At 40.2% G+C, this 27,303-nt stretch overlaps 1 protein-coding gene across 1 annotated transcript in view; it reads right to left on the reverse strand.

Moving 5' to 3' along the window:
* The window catches only part of bean1 (brain expressed, associated with NEDD4, 1), a 47,066-nt gene extending 26,673 nt beyond the window's left edge, over window positions 1-20,393 (reverse strand). Inside the window, exons 1-3 of the mRNA XM_056395995.1 lie at window positions 20,233-20,393; window positions 18,872-19,571; window positions 12,153-12,272 (exon numbers count right to left, since the gene is read on the reverse strand). Coding sequence (XP_056251970.1) covers window positions 12,153-12,177 — 25 coding nt within the window. The 5' untranslated portion in view covers window positions 12,178-12,272; window positions 18,872-19,571; window positions 20,233-20,393. The remainder of the gene's footprint in view (window positions 1-12,152; window positions 12,273-18,871; window positions 19,572-20,232) is intronic.
* Window positions 20,394-27,303: the final 6,910 nt, after the last annotated feature.

Consider the following 27,303-nt stretch of genomic DNA (forward strand, 5'->3'; position numbering starts at 1 on the left):
GAACTTGAAACAAATAATTCACATTCAAAAAACAAAAACGAATTCTTGAAATGCAGATGTGTTCACTGATTTTTTTCCCTGCAAGGCCTGTGGAAGCTTTACACACACTGTTGCTGCTGTTTCAAGGTTGACAACACATCAGGATGACTGACAGGTGCAGTGGTATGAACCACGTGACAACGAAGGGGCGAGATGAGCCATTCACTTTGCTGACTCCGGGCAAAGAACTGTGGCAGCTGTGGTGTTTGATGTTGACAGACAGCTATTACATGCAAACTTGGTAAATGTGAGCAAAGCCTGACCCTCAACCCTACAACCACAAACAGCTCACCGTCCATTTTCACTTCCTCTGTCTCAGTTATTTCAAACACAATGCAAGTATTCTGCTGTTGGATGCTCAGCAATCTATTTCACTGGAGGGGTAGGTATTTGGCGCCTTGGACTTTGAGCCCCTGGACTTCAAATGACCACAGTGAGACACAAAATGGCCACAAAGAGATGAAAAATTACTACAAAAAGACACTAAATACCGACAGAGATGTAAACTGACGACAAAAAGATGGAAAACAATCACGACAAAAACATTTTTCCAAACACACCCCTGATTTCAACCGCACACTTTGTGGGTGTGAATGAATGTAACTGAATATAAAAGCTCTCACATTCAGTAAAAACAACAAGTATGATTCAGCTGGATCCACTGAGCTGCCCGGACCATCTGACGGCAAAAACCTCAAAGCACACTGTCTCTCGTCTGCTATGAAGGTTAACCAATTACAACATTATTACATCACAGTCATATTACAGTGGTATTCTAAGGATTCAATCCTTCATTCATCCTCGATGTGTAACACACTCAGACACACCCATGTCAGTATTAAATTAGGATGTGTATTTAGATGAGGTAGTATGTGGGTCACAAAACATCACTGTGTGTGTGAATATGGGTCAGAATACATCATACATCCCCTTAATCTCTCTCTCTCTCTTCCCCATGTGGGATAGATGGCAGAGAGACAGATTATCACACCCTGCTGGCCCACATTCCTGCCTTCCCCTCGTTTAATCATCCACCTCTTTCCTCACTCGTTGGGCTCTCACCATCCCTCGCTGTTATTGTTGTGGTCACTTGTTTGGGTCGCTTATCTCCATAAACAAACCTCTGACCCACCAATTACAGCCAATTCTGATTACAACAACTGCTTGTGAATTAAGGGAATTATGATTCAGAGGAATTAGGTTTTCAAATGCAGTTTGGGCAAATGTTATAGCACGGCATTATTCTTCCCATCCATCCATATTTCCCATCCATATATATTCAAATAAGCTAGATAGGTAAAAATAAAGGAGGTCATGGAGGGTTTTTTTTTTGGTGCCTCATCCTGTGTAAGTACATTAAAACCTGTCCAGGTTGTTTGACGTTAGCAAATCTATAATAATGTATGTGGGCAGTTAGATGTGCTTAACATTTTTTATTTTTGTTTTACAAGAAATTAGATTAGATGATCAATATCAATCTCTTTTTATATTAACCCTTGTGTGGTGTTCGGGTCTGTGGGACCCGTTTTCATTTTTTATCAAAAGAAAAATTATATGATTAAGTATTTTTTCAAACCCAGACTCATTGGCCTTGGCTCATTTTCTGTGAAGAATATTTATCAGAACACATTTTCAATGACCACACATTGTACACCCCCCCTACACATTTCTATTACATACAAGATGTTCGGGTCCACTGGACCCGGGGCTAATAAAAGTATGGAAATTGTTGTACCTTCACTCTGTCCTCCACCAGTCTGGGCCAGCTGTTAGTGTGTGTGTGTGTCTGTGTGCGTGTGTGTGTGTGTGTGTGTGTGTGTGTGTGTGTGTGTGTGTGTGTGTGTGTGTGTGTGTGTGTGAGTGAGTGAGAGTGTGTGAATGTGAGTTTTGTGTTTCTGCCACTGCCATTCCCACACAAGGTTGCAACATTGTTGCAAAATTCAAGTACCAACACCTGTCTGCTCTCACATTCCCGTACATCTTACCCTCTGTATTGCGGGAACCAATCTTTATTTTCTCATAGTCTATCCCAGCTGCAAATTGGGGGCGGGACACTATAAATATAGCTTTGCCAGTGTGGTTCCTTATCACAACTGATCAAGATGGCCAAAAGATTCTCTGTTCAGAGGGCCTTGCAATTGGTTTTTGAAGAGAGTGAAGCTTTTGATGATGATGTAGGCCTGGAGGAAGAGGTTTCAGAATGTGAGGATCACATTACTGAAAATTCAGAGTCTGACAGTGACTTAGAAGAAGCGTATGAGATTGAGCATCAGCTAGCTCCAAAACAAAGATGCCATTTAGGGGCCACTGCCCCTTTAGGCAGTATATACCATCTACACCTGCAAAATATGGTATAAAGATCTGGGCTGCCTGTGATGCCACTTCCTCATATGCTTGGAACTTACAAGTCTACACAGGGAAACCTGATGGACCCTCGTGTGTTGTATAGGCTGGTATGAAAAGGCAATGTGTTCAATGGGGCTGATGTGTTGTCTAAACTGACATGGTTACTATATGTGTTCAGCTTGTGTTGTGTAAACTGACCTGAATTTGTTAACCTCCTAAGACCCGAGCTCTATACTTTGCTATATAGGCTGATTGGGACCTGAGAAAAATGATGTCACATATGAGGACATTAGTTTTAAATTTCGATTACTGAGTGGCAGTATAATATCCTCATATGTGGTCACCAGGCCTTTGTTGAGAAAAAGTTAGTATTGTGGTCTAGAGAACCCAAAATGTGAGGTCCACATATGTGGACGCCAGGTCCTAGGAGGTTAAATTTCAAATGGTGTTCAAATAAATGAAAATCAATAGTTACAAAAAACCTTGCTTCATTTGTAAATTTGTTGAATTTTTTCCAATCATATCTTGATTGTTATTGATTTTCTTTTTTTATTACATTTTATTAAAAAACAAACAAAATCGAGTAGCACTTTAATTTGTAAGTGTGATCTAAGAAAGGTAAAGGGCAAATATTAACCATAAAAGTAAATGCTGTTTACTGTATATTGCTTGTAATTGAGATGAAGTAAACATCTGTTAAGTATTTTAATAGAAAATTGTTTGATTGTGTTGAATTAAACCCCAACAAATGCAGCGGGTCCACCAGACCCGCCAGCACTGGCTGAGTAACAAAAATATGAACATCACACAAGGGTTAAGTGGAGAGGTGTTCATCTAACCTTGTGAATCAGCTGGATTTCTCGCCAGTGGTTCAGACCAATCAATCTTATAAGGGGGGAAGTACTGGCAGCTACAGGCATGTCTTAGGTGTGACACCAGCGAGAAGCTACTGTTCATTAGCAACAGACGTTAGCGTAGATGCTGCTATAGCATCAGTTATATCAAAACTGCAGAAAGAGGAGCAAAGAACGGCACTGAAGGTTTGGAAAAAGATGATTTCACTCTCCTCCTGACTGCCATTGGCAAGAGTTTAATTTACCAGCTAGCTTCGCTGGTAAATTATTTTTTTTTTGGGAGCACCTGTCCTTTTGCAAACAGTTTCTTCTTGTCAGGTTAGGGTTCATATAAGTGCATAATTATGGTAACTCTTAAAGCACAGCCCGGCACAAGTTAGAGGAGCTACAAGTCACCTCTGACACAGACAGCCTCTGGGACTGGGATATGAACCAACTGCTAGTTAGTTCATAGTAAAATATTCTTGCAGTAGTTGGTGGTGTAGGTTCGGCAGTAAGAAGGAAGGGACGTGTTTAAATGAGCAGGTGCATTGGAGGCCTGGGAGGTTTACTGGGTGTCCTGTGGTCTGGTTGTGTCTATGTTCTGTTACAGAAATAACTGTATAAATAAATTATGCCTAAAAATGTGTTTTTCTACTTAAAAAAAAAAAATGCAAATATAGATCACACAAACCCAGTGTGACTCTGGCATCTCTGTGGTGCAAAGCGAACTGAATATAAATCCTGGCAGTGACTGCAGTAATATCCTCCTATGATTGGTCAATGATCTCTGTTAATCCAGCAATAAACACTGCAGATGAAGTTATGATTGGTCAGAGCCAATGAAACATCTATACTGATTGGTGAATGAGCCTCAAAGATTCAACTCCAAATGGTCAGGTAGCACTTTAAATCCAGCTATGATTGGTCAATCACGACTTCAGCACTGCAGAAATCCATCAACTGACACACACACACAAACACACACAAACACACACAAACACACACCACAGGCTGTGTGCACCCACACACGTACACACTTGACCATTTCCACTGAGAGCATCTGGTGAAATTCAGGAAATGAGCGGCGATTACTTTTTTTCACCAGAGAGTGTGGCTCAGATCTATTTGCCGACAACGTGATTAATTTCGTCCCATCTCACCTCATAACAAGTCGCAACACAACTTCTGTCTTCTCCCCTGCACCTCACACAGAAAACACAGCATACAGAGGTGAGTATTTCTCATTTTCATCTAATGAAATAGCAAATTTTGTAAGGGGTTTATGTTTCTAAATGTCTGCAACAGAACTAAAACTAAAAACTAAAACTAAAACTAACTAACTAACTGCAATATTCTGGTTTGTGATTTTTGTCACTGTCGCCTCACAGGTAGGTGTTTTTGGACACGTTTTCCCTGATTGACAGGTGTCATATTCAGCCGAGGCGGTCTGACTCGCTTTTCCCATGAGTTTTCAGCTTGTTGCTCATTGTTTTCTTGGCGAGATTGGCAGAGAGCACTAAACCCAAACTCCAGACTTGAGAGCGTCTATTCAGCTACTACATCTGTCTTTATCCGTCCCTGCATGAAAAGGCAGAGCCACTGCTGAATCCATGCTGGGATAAACATCAGCACCACCAGCGTCAACCACACTACTGACTAATTCTATCCAGCATGTTCTACATACTAATAATCTGAGTTTAAGGTTTAAACAATCAATCCACAAAGATAACAACATACTTTACAGTTTTATACTAAAAGAAAATTATACAATAAATGAAACTCAATCAAACTGTGACTTATAAAAGCTACTTCAAATTAAACTTCACAAAGAGACATTTTCTAAGGTTTAATGAGTTTATGGAGTTGTTTCATCACCTCCCACAATTAATTAAGTTTTTTCGTCCACTGCGTTGTGGAAAACAGTGTGCGTTCAACAACACACTCAAAAACAGCCATATCTAGTGCGCCTAGTGTCTGGTTTGAACGTACTTTACTTTGTATGGATTTGGGAGGGAGTGCAGGGCTTTCCAGTAGAAGTCAGACTTTTCAAAACATTACTATTTTTCAGCTGAAACATTGCATATATAGAAAGTATAACATGTATACATTGATAAACAGAGGCGCACACATTCAATTTACTTCAGACATTAGTTGCGTTGCATTTATCCTCGGTTATGGGACTGGCTATGTGGTTAGTGCAGCGCTGCACTTTAAAAACACTTATTTCAAAAAACAAGACCTTTTGACAGCAGTCTAATGACTTTCCTATTATTAATAATCACTCTCATGACTTTATCAACTTTCTGTCCCGACTAGACAGTTAAAAGCTGTGAAATTGTTTTGCGTTGAAGCAGACATAGGGTTTGACAGACAGCCACAACAAACCGACACAACAGAAGATTCAGCTTTGGAAACTGTTTTGAATGACATATTGCGATATATTGCTAATGTACAGCATCACACTGTATATCAACTTTGTTCCAGGGAATTGTGGTCTGTCAATCCATCCGGTAACAAAAATAAATAAATAAATAAATAAAAACTCAGCAGGACCTGCCACACACAGTGACTCACACAGATTTGTTGAAAATCTGTCTCTGTCTCCGAACCTACCAGACAATCTGCCTGAAAGTGTTTCCATCTGTTTTTCTGTCAGGTCTCTGAAGGAGGATTACGCCCAATCCAGTAAGTGCCAAAATAGCCAAAAGCCAAGGCCAAAATAGTCATAACATCATATCACAGAAGCCCATTTCACATAGACCCCTCCCTTATGAATTATAAGACTGTGATCTCTTTCTCTCCCCGACCCTCCTTGCCTCACACTCTGTCTTTCTATGTGTGATTCCCTCTATGGCTCTTGCCCTTTTTCTTATCACTCTTTATCTCTGTCTCTGTTTCTTTCTTTCTTTCTTCCTCCCACCTTCTCTCTGTCTCAGAAGTGCTGTGTAGGGGATAACGACAGGTGAGAAAAGAGTGGGGGGGAGAAAGCAGAGGGAGATGATGAAATAGAGGAGGAGAGAGGAGGCAGAGGTAATTTCTAATCATGTTAAAACAAGGTCCTGCACACACCCCTCTGTGCAGCCTTTTCCCCTGTGGACACACACACACACATGCACCAACACACACTCTTATGGATCGCATGGTGCATAACATGATATAGATGGTGCATCATGAAACGACTGAATCCTTTCATCTATTCTCAATCTGTACAACCATCATTTTCCAACTGATTCACACTGAAAAGCTGCTTAAATATGTAATTCTTCTCTTTACTTATAAAAATACACAAAAAAATATTGGTTGATTCACAAGGAACTGTATGCATATTTTATCTTATTTTCAATGACCATTTTTCAAAGCATGGCTTGATTTCTTACCTTCAGGTAGGAAAAAAATAAAAAATCATTTTGGAATTGGTGGAATTACTTCAGCTGGAAGAGGAGACTCAGGATTCAGGGATTTCCTCCCTGCCTGTGGACAAGGTGAAACACCTGTCCCAACTCAGTCAGGTGAATCTGCTAGGGACAGGTTAAAGCTCTCACACCCACACACACCTGCCTCACTGTGAAGGAGTAGCCATGCTTTGCCCCTGCTTCCTAAGAACAGCTGTGCCAACAGGATAGAACCACATCCCTTCTTCTGAACAGTAACTATTTTCCCTTTTCACAGTGTCCGTGTTTGCTTACTGGTCTCCAGGTTGGATCTTATTACGATGTGGGAGGTAGCAGCGCTTATTGGCAGCAGACCTCAAACCTCAGAATGAGCAGCTTCCCACAAGCAGTTAACTGCACCACCGACTCTCAGCTGCAGCCTACTACTACACAATCATAATCTGACTTCAGCAAGTAAAAGAAATAGATTTTATTACATTGTTTCAAGCAAGTTTAAAGTCTCCGCAACTTGATTTTCATATCAAATTGACTTTAATTAAAGCTAGTGCTGCCTGGACGAAATGAAAAAGGCCTTTAACAATCAATAGAGCTTTGGAAAATTGTCAGATTGATATGTAAGTATAAGTAAATAAGCTTAAAAACCCCCCCCCTGCAAGCGGTACTCTACATATCCATCCATCTAGCCATCCAATCATTCAGCATGGTGACATTGAACAGCTGAGCCAATACGTCCATTTCCAAATGACAGAGCTAATGAACTGAAGAGGAGGATGCAGCGAGTCTACTGAAGTCAAAAGGGAGCCAGCGTTAGTCAATATTGGCACCAAGACATTAGCAAAGACATTTACCCTTCACTTCTCCTTCCTCCCCGCCCCCCCCTTTCTTATTCTTTCAGCCGTTCCAAGCCACCTCCCTCAATTTCTCTCTCTGCTCTTCTGCTTTACCCCACTTCCCCTTGAGAGTGATGCCGTTTCCCCCCTGACACTCATTTCACTCCCTAAACTGTACCTTGTTCCTGTCCACTGCTTTCTTTGTTTCATCTATACCTCATCCTTCCTTCCTTTTTATTCATCCACGCCTCATCACCTCTCTCCCTTTCTTCAGATAGACAGACAGATAGACAGACAGACAGACAGACAGACAGATAGATAGATAGATAGATAGATAGATAGATAGATAGATAGATAGATAGATAGATAGATAGATAGATAGACAGATAGATAGATAGATAGATAGATAGATAGATAGATAACAAAGCACTCACTTCTTTCCTGTGCTACTTGTTTTCTGACAAACACACAAATACACACACTCACACAAACTTGACCACCTGTGGTGTGTATTAATTGTCTATGGGCCCTGATGGGGGGTTAGTGAGGCGGAACAGCCTTGGTATTTGCTGACCTGCCGGGCCGTGAAATCTCCCTGCATATGCACATGCCTCATATCCATTTAAATAGATTTAAATAAACGACCTCACACTGTGACCAGATTGGACGCAAGCACAGACGGACGGACGGATGGACGGACGGACACAGAGAGATAGGTGGACGAGATAGAAGGCAAAATGCCGTTAAATGCAGTTTTTCCTTCCATTTCCATAAAGCATGGGAATGTGATGATTGATGGCTTGGCGGCGGGAAGGCGAGGCGTTGTGGCGCTCGCGCTGATAGATGGATAGATGATGTGTGCAGCGAGGGGGAACAGAAGGAGATTCCATTTCAGATCTGCCCTCATCTGATGCACGCCCGTGCCAGTGCTCTAATATGTAGATTGTGTTTAGCCTTTATCTTTTGCAGTGATATCAGAGGGCGGGGCGTGAGCACGCACGCGCACACACACACACACACACACACACACACACACACACACACACACACACACACCATTACCCACGGGCCCTTCCAGTTATCACTTACTGTGTAAACAGCAAACACACAAATACTAATTTGTTTAAATAACGTGTAACTTTCTGTCACATCTGTCTTGTTCAAGGTTGTCCCTGAGTTCTGAGACACCAGGTGTTGGACTTTTACATCACATGATAATGATTTCCCTGTTTGTTGAGCTTGGACACTAATCGTTACGGTGTTTTAACTAATTTGACTAATAGCCTTGAAGAAAAAAAAAAAAAAAAAAGAGAAAAACTCACTTTGCTTTTCAGTCGGATGGTTTCTGTGTAAACATGTACTGACTGACTTTACACCGCTTCCGAATAAGAAGACACATATGGATGTTTATGCTGGCAGTTGGCCACTGAGTGCCCTTCACTGTGGCACAGCAGCAGCAACCCTTGGGCACAAACAGATGCCATGTGGTACATGTCAGCCTACTCTGGCCACTCCAAAAGCACCCGAAGGTGGGTCAGAGTAAACATTGTTTATCTGGCAAAGATTTTTGTAGCACAGCCCTCCTCCATTTTGTTCTCATTTGGGCACTGCGACGATATTCTTCCTCTGGTGAAGGTGAGTGAGTAGCTGGTTGAGAAAAACGTGGAGCGAACATTGAAGCATGCAAGAAGTATTCATGTGTCATGGACCTTACACTGTTCTGATCTTCTACAAAGTCTTTCTCTAAAAGGGCAAAAAAGAAACTTTCAGCTCTGAATTCAAAGCTAAAACCTGGACATCAGCAAAACCTTAGTGCAATCATGGATATACTACATTTCAGTGAGGGATCTTATGTTGTCAGCAAACTCTCCTCAGTCTTATACATTTCAACAAGTCCTCATATCTAAATGTGAAATCACTGTTCTCCACTAGTTTGGTTATGTTTATGCAACTAGGTTAAAGTGGGAGTCACTTTTCTGCATAAAATCCCTTGTCCTAAACTTGATCTTGAGTTTTCAGTCCTGGACAACTCATCATAGGATTTCCACTAAATTTAATGAAGCTATAGTGAAAGCTCAATCAGGAAGACTATCTTCATGCTGACTCTTCTTTTTCTCTTGCTCTTTTCCTTTCCTGCTTCCAGCTCAATCCGCTGACTTGAGTCTTTTCCCACTTAAGAGTTCAACCGATCAGATTTTGCCATGACCTCTGTAAGCCAATTGTCTCATTACTGTCAAACTGTGAATCTGTTCTTTTCCTCTTCACTTGTCAAATAAGCTTCTCTCTTGATTGAAACAGTTCTAATATCACTGTGAGTCCTGCAGGTTCACTGTACGACGAAATACCAGCATGAACATCATGGCAGCCACCGAGCAACATCCTTGAAAGCACACGCAACAACCTAGCAACACCATAGCAACCATCCTGAACACCCTTGCAACTTAACTTCAAAAAATTTAAGCAACCACCCAGTCAGTATGTAATATGGGGAAGAGTAGTAAAATATAAAATGAACATAAATCATGAATGCTGTCTAACAGTTTTCTGAACTTTTCTTTATTGTAAGAGCTGAATACGCATTATCTAAAATAATAGGGGGATAATGGGAAACTTCTGGAACATCATAACCTCCTGATATCCAGCAATGTGAGATATTTAAAGGGTAAACTTAAAATAAATAAATAAATATAACTCAACACGGCTTGAGTCACTGTCTCAGGTGTGTAAAAATACTACATTTTCCACTAACGTCATGTTCTAACTTATTCATCCGTAGCTGCACTCGGGAACCAGTCTTTTTGTAGGATGACACAGGGCTGTGTAAAATGTCAACCTGTACAATACACCACACGAAGAAATACCTTGGCGTATCTATAGAGCTGCCCATCCCAAAGCTTTTTATCTGTCTCTGCGCTCTGTTCTTTTATTCATTATTCTATTTCTTTTTCCTAGGAGGGAAGCACTGTCGGTGGAGGTCTAAACACCCCGGAGCGGACGGAGGGATTTCAGGTGTCAAGGGAGAGAGAGAGAGAGAGAGAGAGAGTCAGAGAGGGATGTGAATAATAGATCAGAGAGGGGGAAAGAGAAAGTGGGAAAGAGTCGGGAGAAGAGAATGAGGGAGACATAAAAGGTGGGAAATGGAGAGAAGTGAATAGAGAGAAAGAGAAACAGATATAAAAGGGGATGTCAAAAGGACAGAGGGAGATAGGGAGGGAGAAGAGGGGATGCATGGGAGAGAGAAAGAGGAAGGAAATAGGATAGACTGTTTTCTTAGAGGGCAACCATGACAGGAAAACACACATCCATAAAAGTCATGCATCCATCCATCCATCCATCCATCCATCCATCCATCCATCCATCCATCCATCCATCCCTCCCTCCATCCATCCATCCATCCATCCATCCATCCCTCCCTCCCTCCCTCCCTCCCTCCATCCATCCATCCATCCATCCATCCATCCGTCCAGCCGTCCGTCCATCTGTTCTTCCCTCCTCCCGTCTCTTCCCTGTCTCCAGTGTGGCCAGGAGTTGTTGCATAAGACAGCGATTCATCTTTTATTGAAATGGGAAGCTTCTATAAATATGTCCACCTTGTTCTCTGGAGTTTAAAAGCTCAACCTGTAATGCAGCTAAAAATAGACAAAGGATACCCACAACAACAACAACAACAACAAATAATCAAATTATACTGTGAGGCCCACAGGACACAACTTCTGTTCTTTCTTGAATTATTTCACAAGGACTCATGTGTCTTCTCAAGTGTTTCCTTTTTTTTTGACAATAAATTATATATATTTTTTCCCTTCAGAGACTTTGCTTTGTTTGTCTGCTGAGAGAGGCCTGCTACTTACTGTTATATAGAAATCAAATGTTGACTGATGTGACTTAAAAGCCAAATGCTGATGTATTTGTACTGAAGCTGCCAGCTGCCCTAAATGCACCAATATTCATTATCTTTAAACGTGTTTCCCTCAGAAGTATTAAGAAATTATCAGGAACATCCAATATGATCCAGACTGAATAATCAATATTAACTGCAGGTTTTATCTACTTCTCAATACCTGACTGTCCAACATTTAACATGTCAATGTGTTAAGTATTTCATATACTGTAATCCATGGGGCCACAACATTTTTATATAAAAAAAAGAAATGTATTTTTGTCTTTTCTTCACTTTAGTTTAAGTACTCTTAAGTAAACTTTCTACAGGAAAAAAAAAGTTACAAGGTTCATTGGGATAGTAAATATATTGGTTTATCACTACAGGGTGTTTGGTCTGACTGTTTTTATATGTAAGCCAATAAAAACATGAGTACATATGGTATAAATAGAGTAAATCAGAGTTTAGATGTGTACACCCCTGTTTATAATCCCATATGCTATCACCCTTTAATTACAGTGACAGCTGTTCAAGAAAACAATAATTAGCCAATCAATACACCTGGGATTTTTCCTTCATTTTAATAATCAGGTTTCATCTGATATCAAATTCTAATATTAATTACTGTCAAAACACACACGCCTTTCTATTTCGCTGTCTTGTATTTTTGTTTCTCACATGATTCCCAAGTACATTACAATGTAAGAATCAGACTTTGTGTCTTTCAAGAAAGACGTATTCCCCTCTCAGTATCTGCAGAGCAAATAACACTTAATACCAGGAGACTAATTAAAGCAGAAAAACAAAGAAAAAGGTTGTTGATCCTTACCTGAGCAGATCAATTTCATCAGCATGAACCCCTGTTCACAGTGTTTCCTATTGGCACATCTCAACAGGCAGGAAGCCAACTTCAACTGGTCTCTACCAAGCAGAGCGGCTAAATATGTAACTACAAAGACAGAGAGAACGAGAGAGGCAGGCACATCAGTGCATGGAAATTGTGGGGAGCAGGCGTAAAGGGAGCAGGGAAAGAAAACAAACAGCAGGCAGGTAGATGGAGACTGAGAGAAATAAATGAAGAGAGTGAGAGATGCTGTGTTGTTTTACCAAGAGACAAAGAGAGCGAGGGAGGGAGGGAGGGAGGGAGCAGAGACTGATGTGCGAGTCACAACCTCCAAGCCCGGCTGTTTATAAAGCCCCAGGCAGAGTGTGTGTGTGTGTGTGTGTGTGTGTGTGAGGCAGTCAAGTGGCCACCCACGCCACCCTGTGTGTGAATATGTGTGTGTGTATGTATGTATGCGTGTGTTCATTGCTCTTTCCGGTACATGACCACAGGGTTCAAATGTTCCAATCAATACCTCAAACACACACACACACACACACACCACACACACACACACACACACACAGACACAGACACACACACACACACGTATAAATACATACATGCAAATGCTACTGCTTTACTGCAGGAGTGTAATACTGCCTACAACTGCTCTTACTACCATTAACAATACCTGTCATAGATATTATAAACACACCTAACAAGAACTACACAAAAAGTACTGCTTGTTAGATTTTATACCAAACTTCCAGTTTGCATGCTTCCTCATTTTACCAAGAACTTAGTCGTCAGAAAACAGACCCACCTCCTATCTCCCCCTCGTCCTCTGCTGTGAGATGAGGACAGCACCTTGCACAGTGGCTTGCTGCCATTGTGAGTACGCATGCGAATGGGTGACTGAGAGGCCAATCGTGAAGCACTTTGGATAAAAGCCCTATATAAATATAGTCCAGTTGCTACTTAAACATAGATTTAAATCCTGTTTATTCTCTTTTCTAAACACAAATAACTTTGCAGTTTCTATGATGCAGGACAAACTAGTGCCATTTAGGCCTAAATTTAGCAATTGCTAGGCCTCCACCAGCTCTGACGCAGCCCTGCCCTCCTGCTCTACGGTACATCAAGTTGTCTTTCCTGCCCTGTTCTCTGATCCTTCTCCACATACCCCCACCTAAGCTACAGGCACATGTTACTGACGCTCACAACCGATACTGGACTTTTTCATTTCATTATCTTATTGAAGTTTTTACTACATTAGTATCCGAACCTGTTATAATCATACTGTTGGTTTATTATCCAATTAGTGTGTTTTCAACCTTTTAGTTAATCAGGGCAGTTTAACTGAGAGCCAGGCTTTCTCCTGTTGGAGGATCATGTATCTAAGGAAGTTTTATGTAAGTTTGATGACTTCCTGTTCATGTTTTTGTAATCTCACACAGCTCCTGTTGCATCACAACCCATCCAAGTAGGAGAAATCTCTCTGAATGTCCTCTCCTGAGGCTTCTTTTATTTGTTCCTCATGAAGAAACATTAGTTTTTCTTGTCTGAGAGAGCTTCTTTATCTTCTTATGGATCATCAACAAAGGTATAGAACTATAATAGATGTGGGCCTATAGAGCCCCATGCGATGTTGCATATGGTAATGGTCTTCACAAACAGACCAGAGTTGGGTAAACACGTCACATGTTGTCAAACATATTGTCGCTGTCAGGTCAAAGCGGTGAGATGTCAAACTACACTTACTGTAATTCTGATAAATCATGCACACTGTGTATGATTTAATGCTCACTTCCTGTGTACAGACACAGTGTGTGCGTGCAACTCATGTGAACCTACGATGCGTTCTGCTTTGTTGTTACATAACTGTCCCTGCTCACACAGACAGATATTACAGACAACACACTCTGGCAGCGAGACTTCTCTCCCCATCTCCCTCTCTCTCACACTCTCTCACACACACACACACACACACACACACACACACACACACGCACACACGCGCACACGCGCACACGCGCACACACGCACACACGCACACACGCACACACACACACACACACACACACACACACACACACAGTGGGTTGTTCTCACTCCGCTCTTGTACTGTTGTGTGTGAGTGAGATAAAGAACAGAACTCACAGGATTTGTGTCAACTCTAACCCGACTGCAGGCGAGCTACAGAGGAACTGCTACAGTACGAGGGGTAACACAGCCTCACCTAACCTCCTCTACGTTACAGTAAATGAAAGTTAAAATAACATTAAAAACATACGATCACACAACAAAATTTTTTGTTAGGCCACAGTGTCGTGTGCAGGGTTTTGTGCTGATTATTGATACATTATTATGGTAATGATGGACTCACAGTAACAGGCTATTGGTCTAATTACTAATTTAAATACTTAAAAATAATAAAGATATAATAATATCTGTTTGTTTCTTCATTTGTTATCATTTTTTGATCATATTGATTCATACTGATTATATAATCCCAGGAAATATACCTGTTCAATGTACAAAATGTTAGTTGTTTTACTGATATTTTATGACGTGCTGCTTTCGCTCCATGTTGCAGGAAGATCAAGTGCTGCATTAAAGTATCTCCATAAGCTGATTACTGTCACAAAAAACTGAGCCTCATTTTAATGGAAAAGTTGAAGTTTTATATGATTTAACGAGGAGCTCTTGTTTCAGAGACATTAGATGTAGCTGTGTATTATGGGTTTTTAAGAAGGGAAAGGAAAATAAACAACACCAGATCATCCAAACAGAAATATAACCTCAAACATGCAGCACTGATATAAAAAAGTTACTGTTGTGGGGGAAAAAAAGAGAAACAAATGAATATTATTCTCTTTAATGAAGAATAAGTGAGAGGGTGTTCAGAGGGATTCGGATTTTTATAGACTTGAATGCTGTTTCAAAATGGAAATGATGTCATTTCTCTCCAGACTTGCATTGCTTATAGCTGCCAACAGGAGGCTACTGCCAATTTCACAAAATCGCGTAGAAATGTCCTCAGAGAGAGTTTGGTTGGAGATGAAAAGCTTCTGAAAACTGGACAAGCAGAGCAGAGTAAACACTAATAATTATAGAATATAATTTCAATTTCACAATCACAGAAACTCTGCTGTTACTTCTCTGCATGCAAGACAAAGCATGTACACAACCGACTGTCCTATAGGGATGAGGTTGGAGTTTACACCTTGATTTAGTGTTGGTTATTTAACAGTTTTAGTTGCCTTAACTTAAACAAATCTTGATCATAGATGTAAGCAGATCCCAAAACACTCCGGATTAGTTTTCAGAACAGCACCTTCAACCAAAAATATCATGTTCTGATCACTTTTATATGATGAAATGAGCAATGATAGAGCAGTACATTTTAATGATGACATCTCATCATTTAGGTTCCAGGCCATTGAAAAGGTGACCTACCTATCTACCTGAGAGAGGTGGTAACACTGATGACACTCTTAATAGAAGATATATAAGTATACTGGATATTCAATTTGCAAACGCTATCCCCCAAAGGACTGAATGACGATATCCCGTGGCATGTGGGACATAACATACAAATCACTGTCAATGATTGAAAGAGAGAATAACCGTCACACACCTGCGCACACAGAGATGGGTGGAGCATTATCTGTTTAAGATCATGGTTGTAAGAACTGTTTAAAATACATCTGATGAAACATTAGGATGATCAATAAATCGTGAGAGCAGTGTGCGGGTTATTCTTCTTTTCAAGACCGATGTGATAAAATGGGAAAGACCACTGCAAAAAAAAAAAAAAGCAAAGCAAAAGTAACTTGTCAAGTTGTCACAAAGCAGACGCTGTAACTCATACGCCACTGTGCAGAGCTTCTAATACTCCACAGATTACACAAAAGCAGCCGATGATTGGGGGAGAAAAAGAAGGAGCGACTGAGGGACGGGACCAGTCAGAGAAAGAGAAACTGAGGGAATCAGGTATTGTCTGTAGCCACAACAGCACTCCATCATTTCCTCATCTCTCTTTCTGGTATTCCCTCTCTCTGATGCTCTCTCTCCCTCTCTCTCTCTCTGTCCCTCTCTCCCTCCTCTCATCCATCTCCTCCCAGCTCTCTCTGACAGTCTATTTGGCCCACACAGCCCTGTCATCCATTCAACCTGTCAGTCCTGGCAACGGCACCAATCTCACACCGACTCGCGTTTGTAAGCCGGGGCAGTCAGAACCCGCGGTGAGAGCGTCCGCGCCGTCGCTGAAAGCCCGTGTGTTTAACTCCCGTGGCGGTTCGGTCACGGAGCCGACCCCGGAGTGAGAAGGTCAGAGGTTCAGTCCTTGTGGAGCAGAGAGTTCATCAAGGTTTTCATGCAATCCACATTTAACACCGCTACTGTATTTTAGTAACTTTTGCGGACTTCGACTGGTAATTTCACATTATTTTACAGAGCTTGGCCCAGTGGGATGTGGGAGCATGACTTATCAGAGTGGACAAGGCTATAACAGAAGTGATGAATCAGATTTTAAACCAGTTGTCTTGGTAACGGTAAAAATTTTGGAAGTAAAAACAAACATGGACTTATCTAATGTGTCCGTTTCTATTGCCAGTTTCACTGTGAAATTACTTGTGAGTCCAACTACCTTGAGCACAGTAAGTCCAAGTTTAACAAGAAGCAGCTTTTCCTTTCCTGTTTAATAACATGTCTGTTGCTTAATCCTCATTAAATTATTTACAAGCAAACAGAAAATGAATAAGATCAACGTGTGTTTAGATGATTACCTTAAAATTTCATGCCAATTTGCTGCAATCAACACACATTCTTCCTTGGTTTTTCATATTTGCACTGAGACACTACTTACACTCCACTAACTACTGTAATATACATCTATGTTAAACTGAGGCTTTATGAACTCAAGCAATTATATCTCAGAATTATATATCCAGGGGTTAATCTCATTTTATTGAATTTGTCAAAGGGCTTTTTGTAGTGTCGACCTTCATGGCTGAGTGCAGAGCAGAAGCCACTTAGATAACATGGTAGGGCTCTGATATCCTCTGGGGAGCCCGGTACTAAGACTGTGTGCTGTCCTTTCGCTGTGAAGCTTTTAGATCAAACTGTCAACCACTGTCACTGGAAAAGTCACATGTGCTAAAACTGGAAATGTGGCTTTTATCACAAGGACACGGATAACCACACTTCTGCTACATCGAGGGAATTACTTGTTAAATGTTTTATTTTTATTATCTATTTCCTTTTTTTCCCCCCAGTTCAAATATTCTCTTTTTATCTTGACTCGTGTGGTTTTATTACATCACCTGCACCTGTTTGGATTTCCTCTCTTTTATAAGCCTAAATAGTTTTTATATAACTCAAACACACTGATGGATCGTGTGGCATGGTAATCTGGCAGGCCTCCCTCTCCGCGCTGTTACTGTTACAGTAGGGTTGTAAGGCTACTGTACTTCACTGCTGAAACGAGAGAGTGAAAGTGTGTGGGAGGAAAGCCGAGCGAGAGAGAGAGAGAGATGAGTCGATCCAAAAATCACTATAACACGCCTACAGTAGTCCTATAGGAACCTACAGTGTGTTTGTGGTACTCAATAGTGAATTTGCTTAAATAAAATAATTTGCTTGAATTAAATATCAAGTCTATAGCGACTTCTTGTTGGTGAGAGTGTCTGTAACACTCAGTAACAAGTGTATTTTTTGTATTTACATTTGTTCTTTGATTTCCCTCCTTTGTAGCATGTCTGTCAAGAATTGCTCATGGATGATCAAATAGAGTGAGATCTGATGACTCAAAAGGACATTTCATAATCATCAAACCATCACTTGACCTCTCATGTCCTATGTGCAAGCTTCTGATTTCAATGTTTTTCTACACTTATTTTTTCAGGTTGTTCCTTTTATTCCAATATACAGGTATATTTAGAGCAGCGGTGGAAGGCATGTTCAAATCATTTACATAAGGTAGTAATGTAGTAATTTTGAAGTACTCATTTACAAGTCTGTACTATTAGGCCTATAAGTTATTGGATTATCTTTACTAAAGCATTCCTGTGTAAGCTGCATTTTCATGTTATATGACCATGGTGGAGCTAATTCTAAATTCTTTATTTATTAGAAGAAGTAATAATGTATTATACTTTAGAAACTTATCATGTTTTTTTCTGTATTTTTATTTAATCGAAAGGTTAACCAGCAACCACAGGTGACAGAAACAGTACATTTAGTGGAGTATAAATATATTATTTGCCTCTGAAATGTAGTGGAGTGGAGTTAAGTAGCATAAAATGACAATACTCAAGAACAAATACCTCACATTTGTACTACACTTGAGTAAATGGAGTTAAATGTCACCAGTCACTTAGCTGACAATACTTTATAGTGTGTTCATATAGTATCCTGTTTGTGTACCTATTGAAATATTACATAATATTACTGTTATGCAGTAGGAGGTAAAAGACACCATGAAGATAATGTCACTATACATTTGCCACTGAGTACCAAAGATATTCAATGCAACTGCAATGTCCGTGCTCGTGTCATATTTGTGTAGGTAATACATTTCTTATAGTTTCAGGATGAGCAGAGAGAGACAGAGACTTTAGCTTGGGATGGAGAAGGAGAGACAGAGAGAGAGAGAGATAGAAAGACAAAGAGAGAGAGAGAAAAAGAGAGAGGCAGAGAGTCCGACATTGGTTGCTTACCTGCAAAAATGTATGAGTATGTGTCCTCGCGCTGGCAGGAGTCCTTTCATCAGCTCCTTAATGTCGCTTCACATCACGGACAACAGCAGCAACAACATCCCAGACTGTCACCGAGTCCGAAGGTCCTCCCCCTCCTCCCGCTCTCTCTCTCTCTCCTTTTCTCTCTCTCTCTCTCTCTCTCTCTCTCTCTCTCGGGACTTGGCCCACCTCCTCAGAATAGCGCTTCGTTAAACTCTCGGTGATACCCGAGATTTACCCGCACGATGATCAACACTGAGCAGAGAAGCGCTCCGATCGTCCGAGCATCCCCCCTCCGAGCAGTCCCGTCCTCACCACCTCGATCACCATCATCATCATCATCACCATCACTGTCACCATCCTCCAACCCGCAGAGCTCTATATTTCTTCATTCCTCTGTCCACAGTATCATCATCATCATCATCATCATCATCAGCAGCAGCAGCAGCAGCAGCAGCTATGAGCAGCTTCTCTCTCCCGCATCCTCATCATCCTCGTCTGACTCTGTCCTCTGGCTTCCGCACCGTGTCTCTGTCCCGTGGCTCGTCCCGTGGCTCGGCTCTGCAGCCCAGTAAGTGTGTCATGCCTGGGAAGAGAGGCGCACCATCCAGGGCCGGCACACGACGACGGTGGGACTGGCAGCCAGGAAATGCCTCGTGAAAAAACAAATAGCAGTGATGCCCTGAAAAAAAATTAGAAAAATGATTTAATGTGCAGAAATCAGAACTTTACTGAATTCATTGAACTCACACAGGATTTATCCATGCATTTAAGTACAGGTACAGTTTAGTCCTACACACATGGTAGGGAAGTTTTAATATCATAATGATGCCAAAAAATAAACTGAATTACAGGCACAATATGGAATATTGTAATTATTATTATGACTGCATTCCCTAAGAGATTATAAGGTGATATAATAGTGGGTATGATAAGGCACTTTAACCACAAGTATCAATGTAGACTATTTGTCAAAAGTATGTGGACACCCCAATCCACATCATACATATCTTACACAGAAGAGTGCTTAAAACTTTAGGGCAACATTTGGAACAAAGTCAGTCCCATGATTAGGTGGTTTTCCCGGTTTGTTGAGGAAGAACTTGACCCCGCAATCAAGAGAGCCAAAACAAAAACAATCCGGCCACAGCCATTAGCCCAGGCTAGCATAGCCGTGACGTGCTCTACAGCAATGTTGGCCGTTAGCCTGCTAGCTATAGCAACCTTTGCCGAACACATTCATGCTATCAGTAACAGCAAGTTAGCAAACGTTGTCATGACTACTGTAGCCGGCCACTCGTCAAAACAGACATGTAAAAGTATGTATTCATCAAATTACTTACATATCGAGAAAAAGAAAAGAAAGTCAGTTTCCGAGGGTGAAGCTGGAGCTCTTTAGCAGCTCGTAGGTTCGCCATCCTGGTAAAGCCAGACCAGAATTGACTCCACAATCGGACTGGGAAAGAAATTCACCGTTAGTCTCGTGACATTAATGGAGCTGTTAAAAACTTTTAAAACCTTAAGGGTGATTTTGATAGGCTACTAGCCGACCTGCCGGAACTGTACCATCTCACATGTGGGCGGTCCCTTTGTGTTTCTAAAAGTGGGGAGGGGCCAACGTTCAACAGGTGGGACTCACGTGCACTAACATGCACATGCACTGGCAGACCAGATACCAAAACAAATAACAGAGAGACTTCTTTCTCTGCTCAGCCATTATTTCACATCTCATTATATCTTTGCGTAGAAAATAGTCGTTTGCCGCTATATTATTGTTTAAATCTAGTTTACAGGGGCTTTAAGCAACAATACATTAAGTAATGTTCAGATGTCCACAAATTTAAGATTTGTACACCTATGCTGAATCCACACAGATGATTTTAATTATTCTGGCTGTGACCTCTGGAAAAGGTCAATTTTCAATAAGATTTAGGGGTATAAAATTTTGGAATTGCTTTCTCCATTTGGCAAATAACTGTTCCTCAAAAAGATGCTTAAAAGACCATTTAACTGCTGTTTTATAACTATACCCCATGTATTACTGTCCATGTAGTTATGTCTTCTTTGTTTTGCTCATATTGCACACACATCACATTCTCACATTTTCTGCTTTTATTTTGATATTGATGTTATTATTGCTGTTAATTTTATTATATAGCCTATATTTTGAATCTATAAGTTTCTAATAATTTTTATATAGTCACATTATTTTCTTGTATGTTTATTTAGTATTTTTATAATTTTGTGATGTTTCTACATACTGAGGTGGAGACTCTAAATAAGCCCACTGGGCTTTTTGCCAGTCCCTGCACTGTATGCTGTTTGTTCTCTTTGCCATTTTCTGTGTATTTTGAATTGTACAAAAATAAATAAAACTAAAATCTACCAACTGTTTGACTGACATCTCCCTGCTTTTCCTTTGTTGCACCTGTTAGAGCAGGACATATTACACCACTATAGTAGACCTTCTTCACAGCACATATTTTGTCAATAAAATGAATGATAACTGAATTCCATGTAGTTGCTTTGGGACACTTGAACAGAGCCATAATTAAACACCTGTATGACAAGTCAAAATGTCTTCTGTGGAAAAATTCTTACAACTACATGGAGTCCATGTAATCATAATCCAATAACCATAATCCCATTATATCTTAACCCACCTTGAACTCGAATAGAGGTTTAATCAGCCAGAATTCAAAACACAGTCTTTAAAAACAAGTAGCATGAAAATCCTGACAAACTGCATCAAATTATCCCATTTTTTTTTATTTGTAACTGGTGTTAAAAATTTCCTTTTAAATATTACATTTATTCAAGTCAGTTCAAGTACAGTCTTTAGGTTTCCTATCCAGTACTTTAACTCCCTGATATTTCAGAGAAAAATGTAGTTTTGATCACTATGATTTAAATTCAGCATGAGATATCCACACGAACAGCTGTAAAATGTTTTCAGGAACAAAACATGGTTTCAGCATAAGCATAGACATACTTCTAGACTGCATCTAAAGGTTTTTTAAGGTGTAAGAATTTGGAGAATATTCCCAGTTTCTTAATGTTTTAACTAATATTTAGTAAGTTTCAGCTTTTACTTTTGATGCTACCAATATTATTTGTTTCCTTCCGACTGGAGTGAAACAGGAAATCTTACTCTTCTTCTTCTGCTGTATACCAATCTGTATCAAGATGCTCCTCTGAAAAAAACAACAACATAAACATAAAATACAATACAAAATACAATTGAATAAACATGAGATGGACATTTCCTACTCAGACATTTTTGAAAGGGAAAATTCAGTATGGCTGCCTTGGCATGATCCCCCTTTTTTTTTTTTTTACAGTCAAAATACCATAAAGCAGAGTCAGCCTAATACATTTGATACAGGGTGTATTTTGTGCTTTAAACCACAGTGTGGCGACAGAGCACTGCCAGTTTTGCTGCCAGTTGGCAGTTTGGCTTTTTTAGGTTGTGCTGTTTTCTCCCTGTGGTGGTTAATAAATTATCCATTATCTCATTGCTCATGCACATAAAGCGTATCAGAGATGCTAATTAACCAGATTCAAACCCACAAACAGGCAAAATATTCCCTTTTGACCTGGAAACTCTGCTGCAGTGACACTTTTTTCTTGTCCTTTAAAGCATTTTTTTTTGACATTTTTATGAGATTGGAGTAACAATTTCTAAAGCATACAGAGACATTGTAATGCATTTAATCATATGCACATGTTAATATTGAATCATTCAAAGGTGCTGAGAGGTAAAAACATACCACAGATCAAACCTCAGCAGATCAAAGAAAAGCTTTGTATTCAGTAGCACAGTTGTTAGTGTAAATAGATGATTTTTGCATTATTGTGACTTTAATTAAAATCCATTTGGCTCCAGTTCAGCTCTTCTAAACTGTCCAAGACTCTTTATATGGTTAAAAAAAAACTATTTTCCTTTGCTGCACTAAGCAAAAAGGGGCAAACATTTAGAATGAGAGGATGGAGAAAGGGGATATCCTCCTCTTCACATTGTTGTGAAGTATTTACCATTCACAGACAGGACATAAGTCAAGCACTTACACTGGCAGTCATTGTTGAAATCATCCTTTGTGTATACAGTATGTTACTTTATGTTACTTCGCACAAAACCACCTCTCTGAGCTGATTAGTTGTCAGAACATTCCTAGTAATGTCTCTCCCCCCCCCCCAAAACATGGAACCACATCGTGTCTGGTTCCATGTTTTTGGTTCCCCTGGGTCTAATTCCAGCAAACACTCAGCGAGATGTTGGACCTTGGCGGTGTCTCCATCTGCAACAGCTCCTGCTTTTACAGCGGTTGTTTTGAACCCCGGTTTTATTTGTCAGTGTGTCAGTGGGATGTTTGATGCAGATGTGCTTTTGTGATGGTTGACTGCAGTGCTTTTCAAACCAGGAATGAGGACCAGGAGTGTTTCCAGTGGGCATCCACATGGGAGGGGTACCGGTATATTTGAGTAATCCTGCTCTACCGTGACTTACAAGTAGGGAATTGAACCCCCAGATCTGGCGGTGCCACATTCTAACTACTTAGCTACATGCCACAGCTTTATTTTTGCCTCTATAAAAGACACAACCACATCTGCTTTACCGACCAACAGAGGACATGAAACAAAAGACACCCAGACATAAATCCTGACACACATTGTGAGGCCAGAACCTGTGTGTGCCATGGTGTTTAGTCTGTAGATGCTTGTGTTACACCACAGTGGAAGAAAATATTTTCCCTCCTCCTGTAATAACAATGGAGACAGGCTTTTTATTTATGAGATTTTATGAAAAGATATGGGCAGATGTTTCACAAATAACCCGAGCTTGTCTCAGACAATGGACAGATATTCCTCATGTTGCATTGAATGGAGAAACTGTTTTTTTCAACTGAATTTATCCTCTAAACCTTACAAACCCATTTAGAAACCCACTGGAAATTATTCTGACTTCCTGGTAACGTTCCAACATTTCCAGAGACCCCAAATACTCCAAGTCAGGTGTAATTATCAAGTAATTATGTGCACCAAATTATGCAAGATGTCTAGATTTTTGCATTTATTGAAATTGAAAATATTCCTTCAAATCTGTTTCTCTCAAAGTTCCCGTTAAATTGCTTCGAATTGAGAACATTGTCCAGCCTTCATCATAAACTCAAGATCCCATTTATGTGGTAATAAGTAGGAAATTCAAGGTGGATTTTTTGAACCATTTTTTCTCTACTTCCCCCTGAATCATTGGAGATCTTGGTAATGTTTGTTGGGTCTATAACTAGCATTTGTATTGAGTCGCCAAAGGTCTGAAATGATAACAGCACATGATTTGATTTCTTTCCTCACATGTTTTGATCGCAGCTGTGTGTTTCTTCCCTCCAGGGTTATTTTGGTAGAAGTACATCTGTTGACTGAAATGTTTTACAGCGAAAGGCTTATGTTTCTTCATACACTAACAATACACAGAGTATGAATTTATTACATGTTTTGAGAGATGTGAGATGATTGCAAACCATAACAAATAAAAAATATATAAATGAATGATGTATAGCAGTGGAAGGTATCTAAAGGGGGTTTTTTTTTTGGATGCTATGAAGCTGCCAAAGGCACATTTCTGTAGAAAGTCATGCTCAAACCAGGTACAAGCCAACAGATGAGAATACCACGGTGAAAAATATGCACGTATCAAACACTTGTACATAAAATCATGTGATGTGTGTGTAATACGGAAAATGTCTGAAACGTGCACAGGTAGCTGTGCCACTCTCTCACATTCATTTGAGCTGTTTTTCATGCTACTAGAAACAAACATAACTGCTCGTGACAAGTGCTCTCTAACTGGATTACATACTGTGGTCATGTAAACAGCTACCCATATCAACTCCTTTTGCATGTAAACACAAACTGCAGCCCACTTCAAAATTCAGACTTTCTTTGATCAGGCTTCAAAGGATTATCCATTCGCAGTCTCCATGTAATTGTATTCAAGGATAAAGCACGCCTCGCTTTAATAGTCTGCTTCTCTAGTTTGACCGTAACGCAATGTTTAGCATGTTGCTGCCAGCTGGTCCCGTCCCATCCTCACCACAAGTAGACCAAGGCTGAGCTGAGGTCGAGGAGGGAGGATTAAAGGAGTACTTCCAGGAGATGGAGGTACGCCTTTACTCTTCTTTCGATCATCATCTTTCTTTCCTCTCAGCCCCTCTCCTTCCTGTAGACATCCGTCACATCTTCCAGCTATCCTCCTCCTCGCCTGAATAACTGATGACAGAGTGAATTTGGTGACTGCAGCTCACAGGACTCAGTGAAAGCTTTTTAAAAGCAGCCCTACTCCTTATTAGGTGGAATTAGAGAGTGTTATCATAGAAGAAATATGAGCGGCTGCGTGGTAGAAAAGAGGTCACATGCTGAACCACATCGCTGAGAGTCATGTAGTGGTTGTACTGTCCCGGTAGATTTGATGATGAAGAAATGATGAATCATGGCTTAAAAACATATAAAGTTTTGTGTGATATGGATGTTGCTGATATTTTTTTACATGCTCAGAAGGATAATTTATCATTTTTAGCCACATTTCTTTTGCTTGAAACAGCTCACCCACGTTGGCTGCACCTGAGAGGTGGGAGTGGCTCTGCAGGGTCTTTAAAGCCTGTTTCCCCATGTTTCCATCTCTTTCCCTGGGCAGACTCTGTACTGTTATTCTCCACTTTCTCCCAGCCCCTTAATTAACTTAATGTTCAGACTTTAACACAGACACAGTAACACCTTCCCTTATCCAGCTGTGCCTTCAAGTCTGGTCACCTTACATTCATACATTGATCTATTGAATGAAATTACACAGCCCCAAAAACAAGGATGTGATGTCATGACTCTGATGTGATTAATCAATATAATCAGAGTGATGACAAACTGTAAAGTGTGTGAGAGTGACGCTGCAGTCAGTGTGTCTATTGGCCAACAGAGCACATCTGCTCAGTCAGCGTTGAACAAAGATCAACTCTGACCTCGGGGTCGTTAGGGGTCAGCAAGAGATCGCACCGAAACAGGAAATGCATGCTTGAATTCGTCCATCAGAGACTTAAACAGAAGGGAATTGTGGGTAGAGCAAATATTTGAAGGATGGAGATGTAATGCAACATCTCCACACACCTTAAATAATTAATATTTGATTAAAAACAATGAATTGTTATTGATAACTTTCATATGTGTGTACACTTGTAACTTTTTAAAACACATTGAATTGTCAGTGTTTCACAGATAGGTAACATCGAAACGCAAACTTTCTGTTTATTTATTTCATTATTAGTTTATAAAGGTAGAAGTAGGCCGATGTTGTTATACTCTAATAAACGAGCTACTTTGACTTTATATTAGGACTTCTTGGAAATTGGGCTTCCTGACAACATACAGAGCCTGAAGGTGTTTAGACACTTCGTCCTGTTTTAAAACATCATTTGTCAACCAGATAAAAATTGCAAAATCACCTTTTGGATAGAGATTTAAGTGTTTGTGTGTGTGAGTGTGTGTGTGTGTAGTTCCTGCAGGGTGTCAACCCAAGAGGTGCTGGGAGACTTTACATCACTTTGGCATTTCCCTTTCCCTCCTCTCTGATCTTGTACACTCACGCATGTCTCATATGGACATAATCACATATATGGAGGTCTGACCCGTCTATCCAACGACCCCTACAATAATAAAACTGCACGAGCCTGTGGTGAATTTACACTCGGGTTAAAAGAGAGGAAAACAGAGGATATCACATCTGATCATGTGTCAAAGATGAAGGTGGTGGAGATCAGAGCTTTCCTCACACGGCCTCACAGTGTATAACATTTGACATATTGGATCATTTTACACAGAGGAGCAAAGCTGATCTTCACCACAAAGAATCTGATATATAAGAAACACTGACTGTATAAAAAACAGCCAGGAATATATACATTTTTTTTTTTTGTTTTCAGATCCATGTCAACACTCAGACTTTATATTTATAGTTTCTTAGTGAAAAATCTGCTACAGATCATGTTCCTGACCCAAACCTATTGTTGGGTTATATCAGGAAATTCCACCTTTTATAGGCCTGAGGGATGATTTAGACATTAAAAACACATGATGTCACTGTTTCTCAACCAATCTAAAACCCGAATGCCCAAAAGGGATTTATGATTATAATTATGATATAAATGTTTTTGTAAATTAATATCTTTTTTTTCATCTGCTCTTACTCACTTTTCCCTTCCAGTTGCCGCCCTTAGCTTAGGTACAATGAGAATTTTCCACTGACCTCAAGTCCATAAAATTAAAACCTCATCAATTTTTTTTATTTATTTATTTATTATCAATTTGTTTTCTATGTTTCTGTGCTAAGTGTTGCAGAGCTTCAAAACACCAATCGCAAAACAAGAAAA

The sequence above is a fragment of the Seriola aureovittata genome, chromosome 14, assembly GCF_021018895.1.
Source record: "Seriola aureovittata isolate HTS-2021-v1 ecotype China chromosome 14, ASM2101889v1, whole genome shotgun sequence".
NCBI classification, from domain to species: Eukaryota; Metazoa; Chordata; class Actinopteri; order Carangiformes; family Carangidae; genus Seriola; species Seriola aureovittata.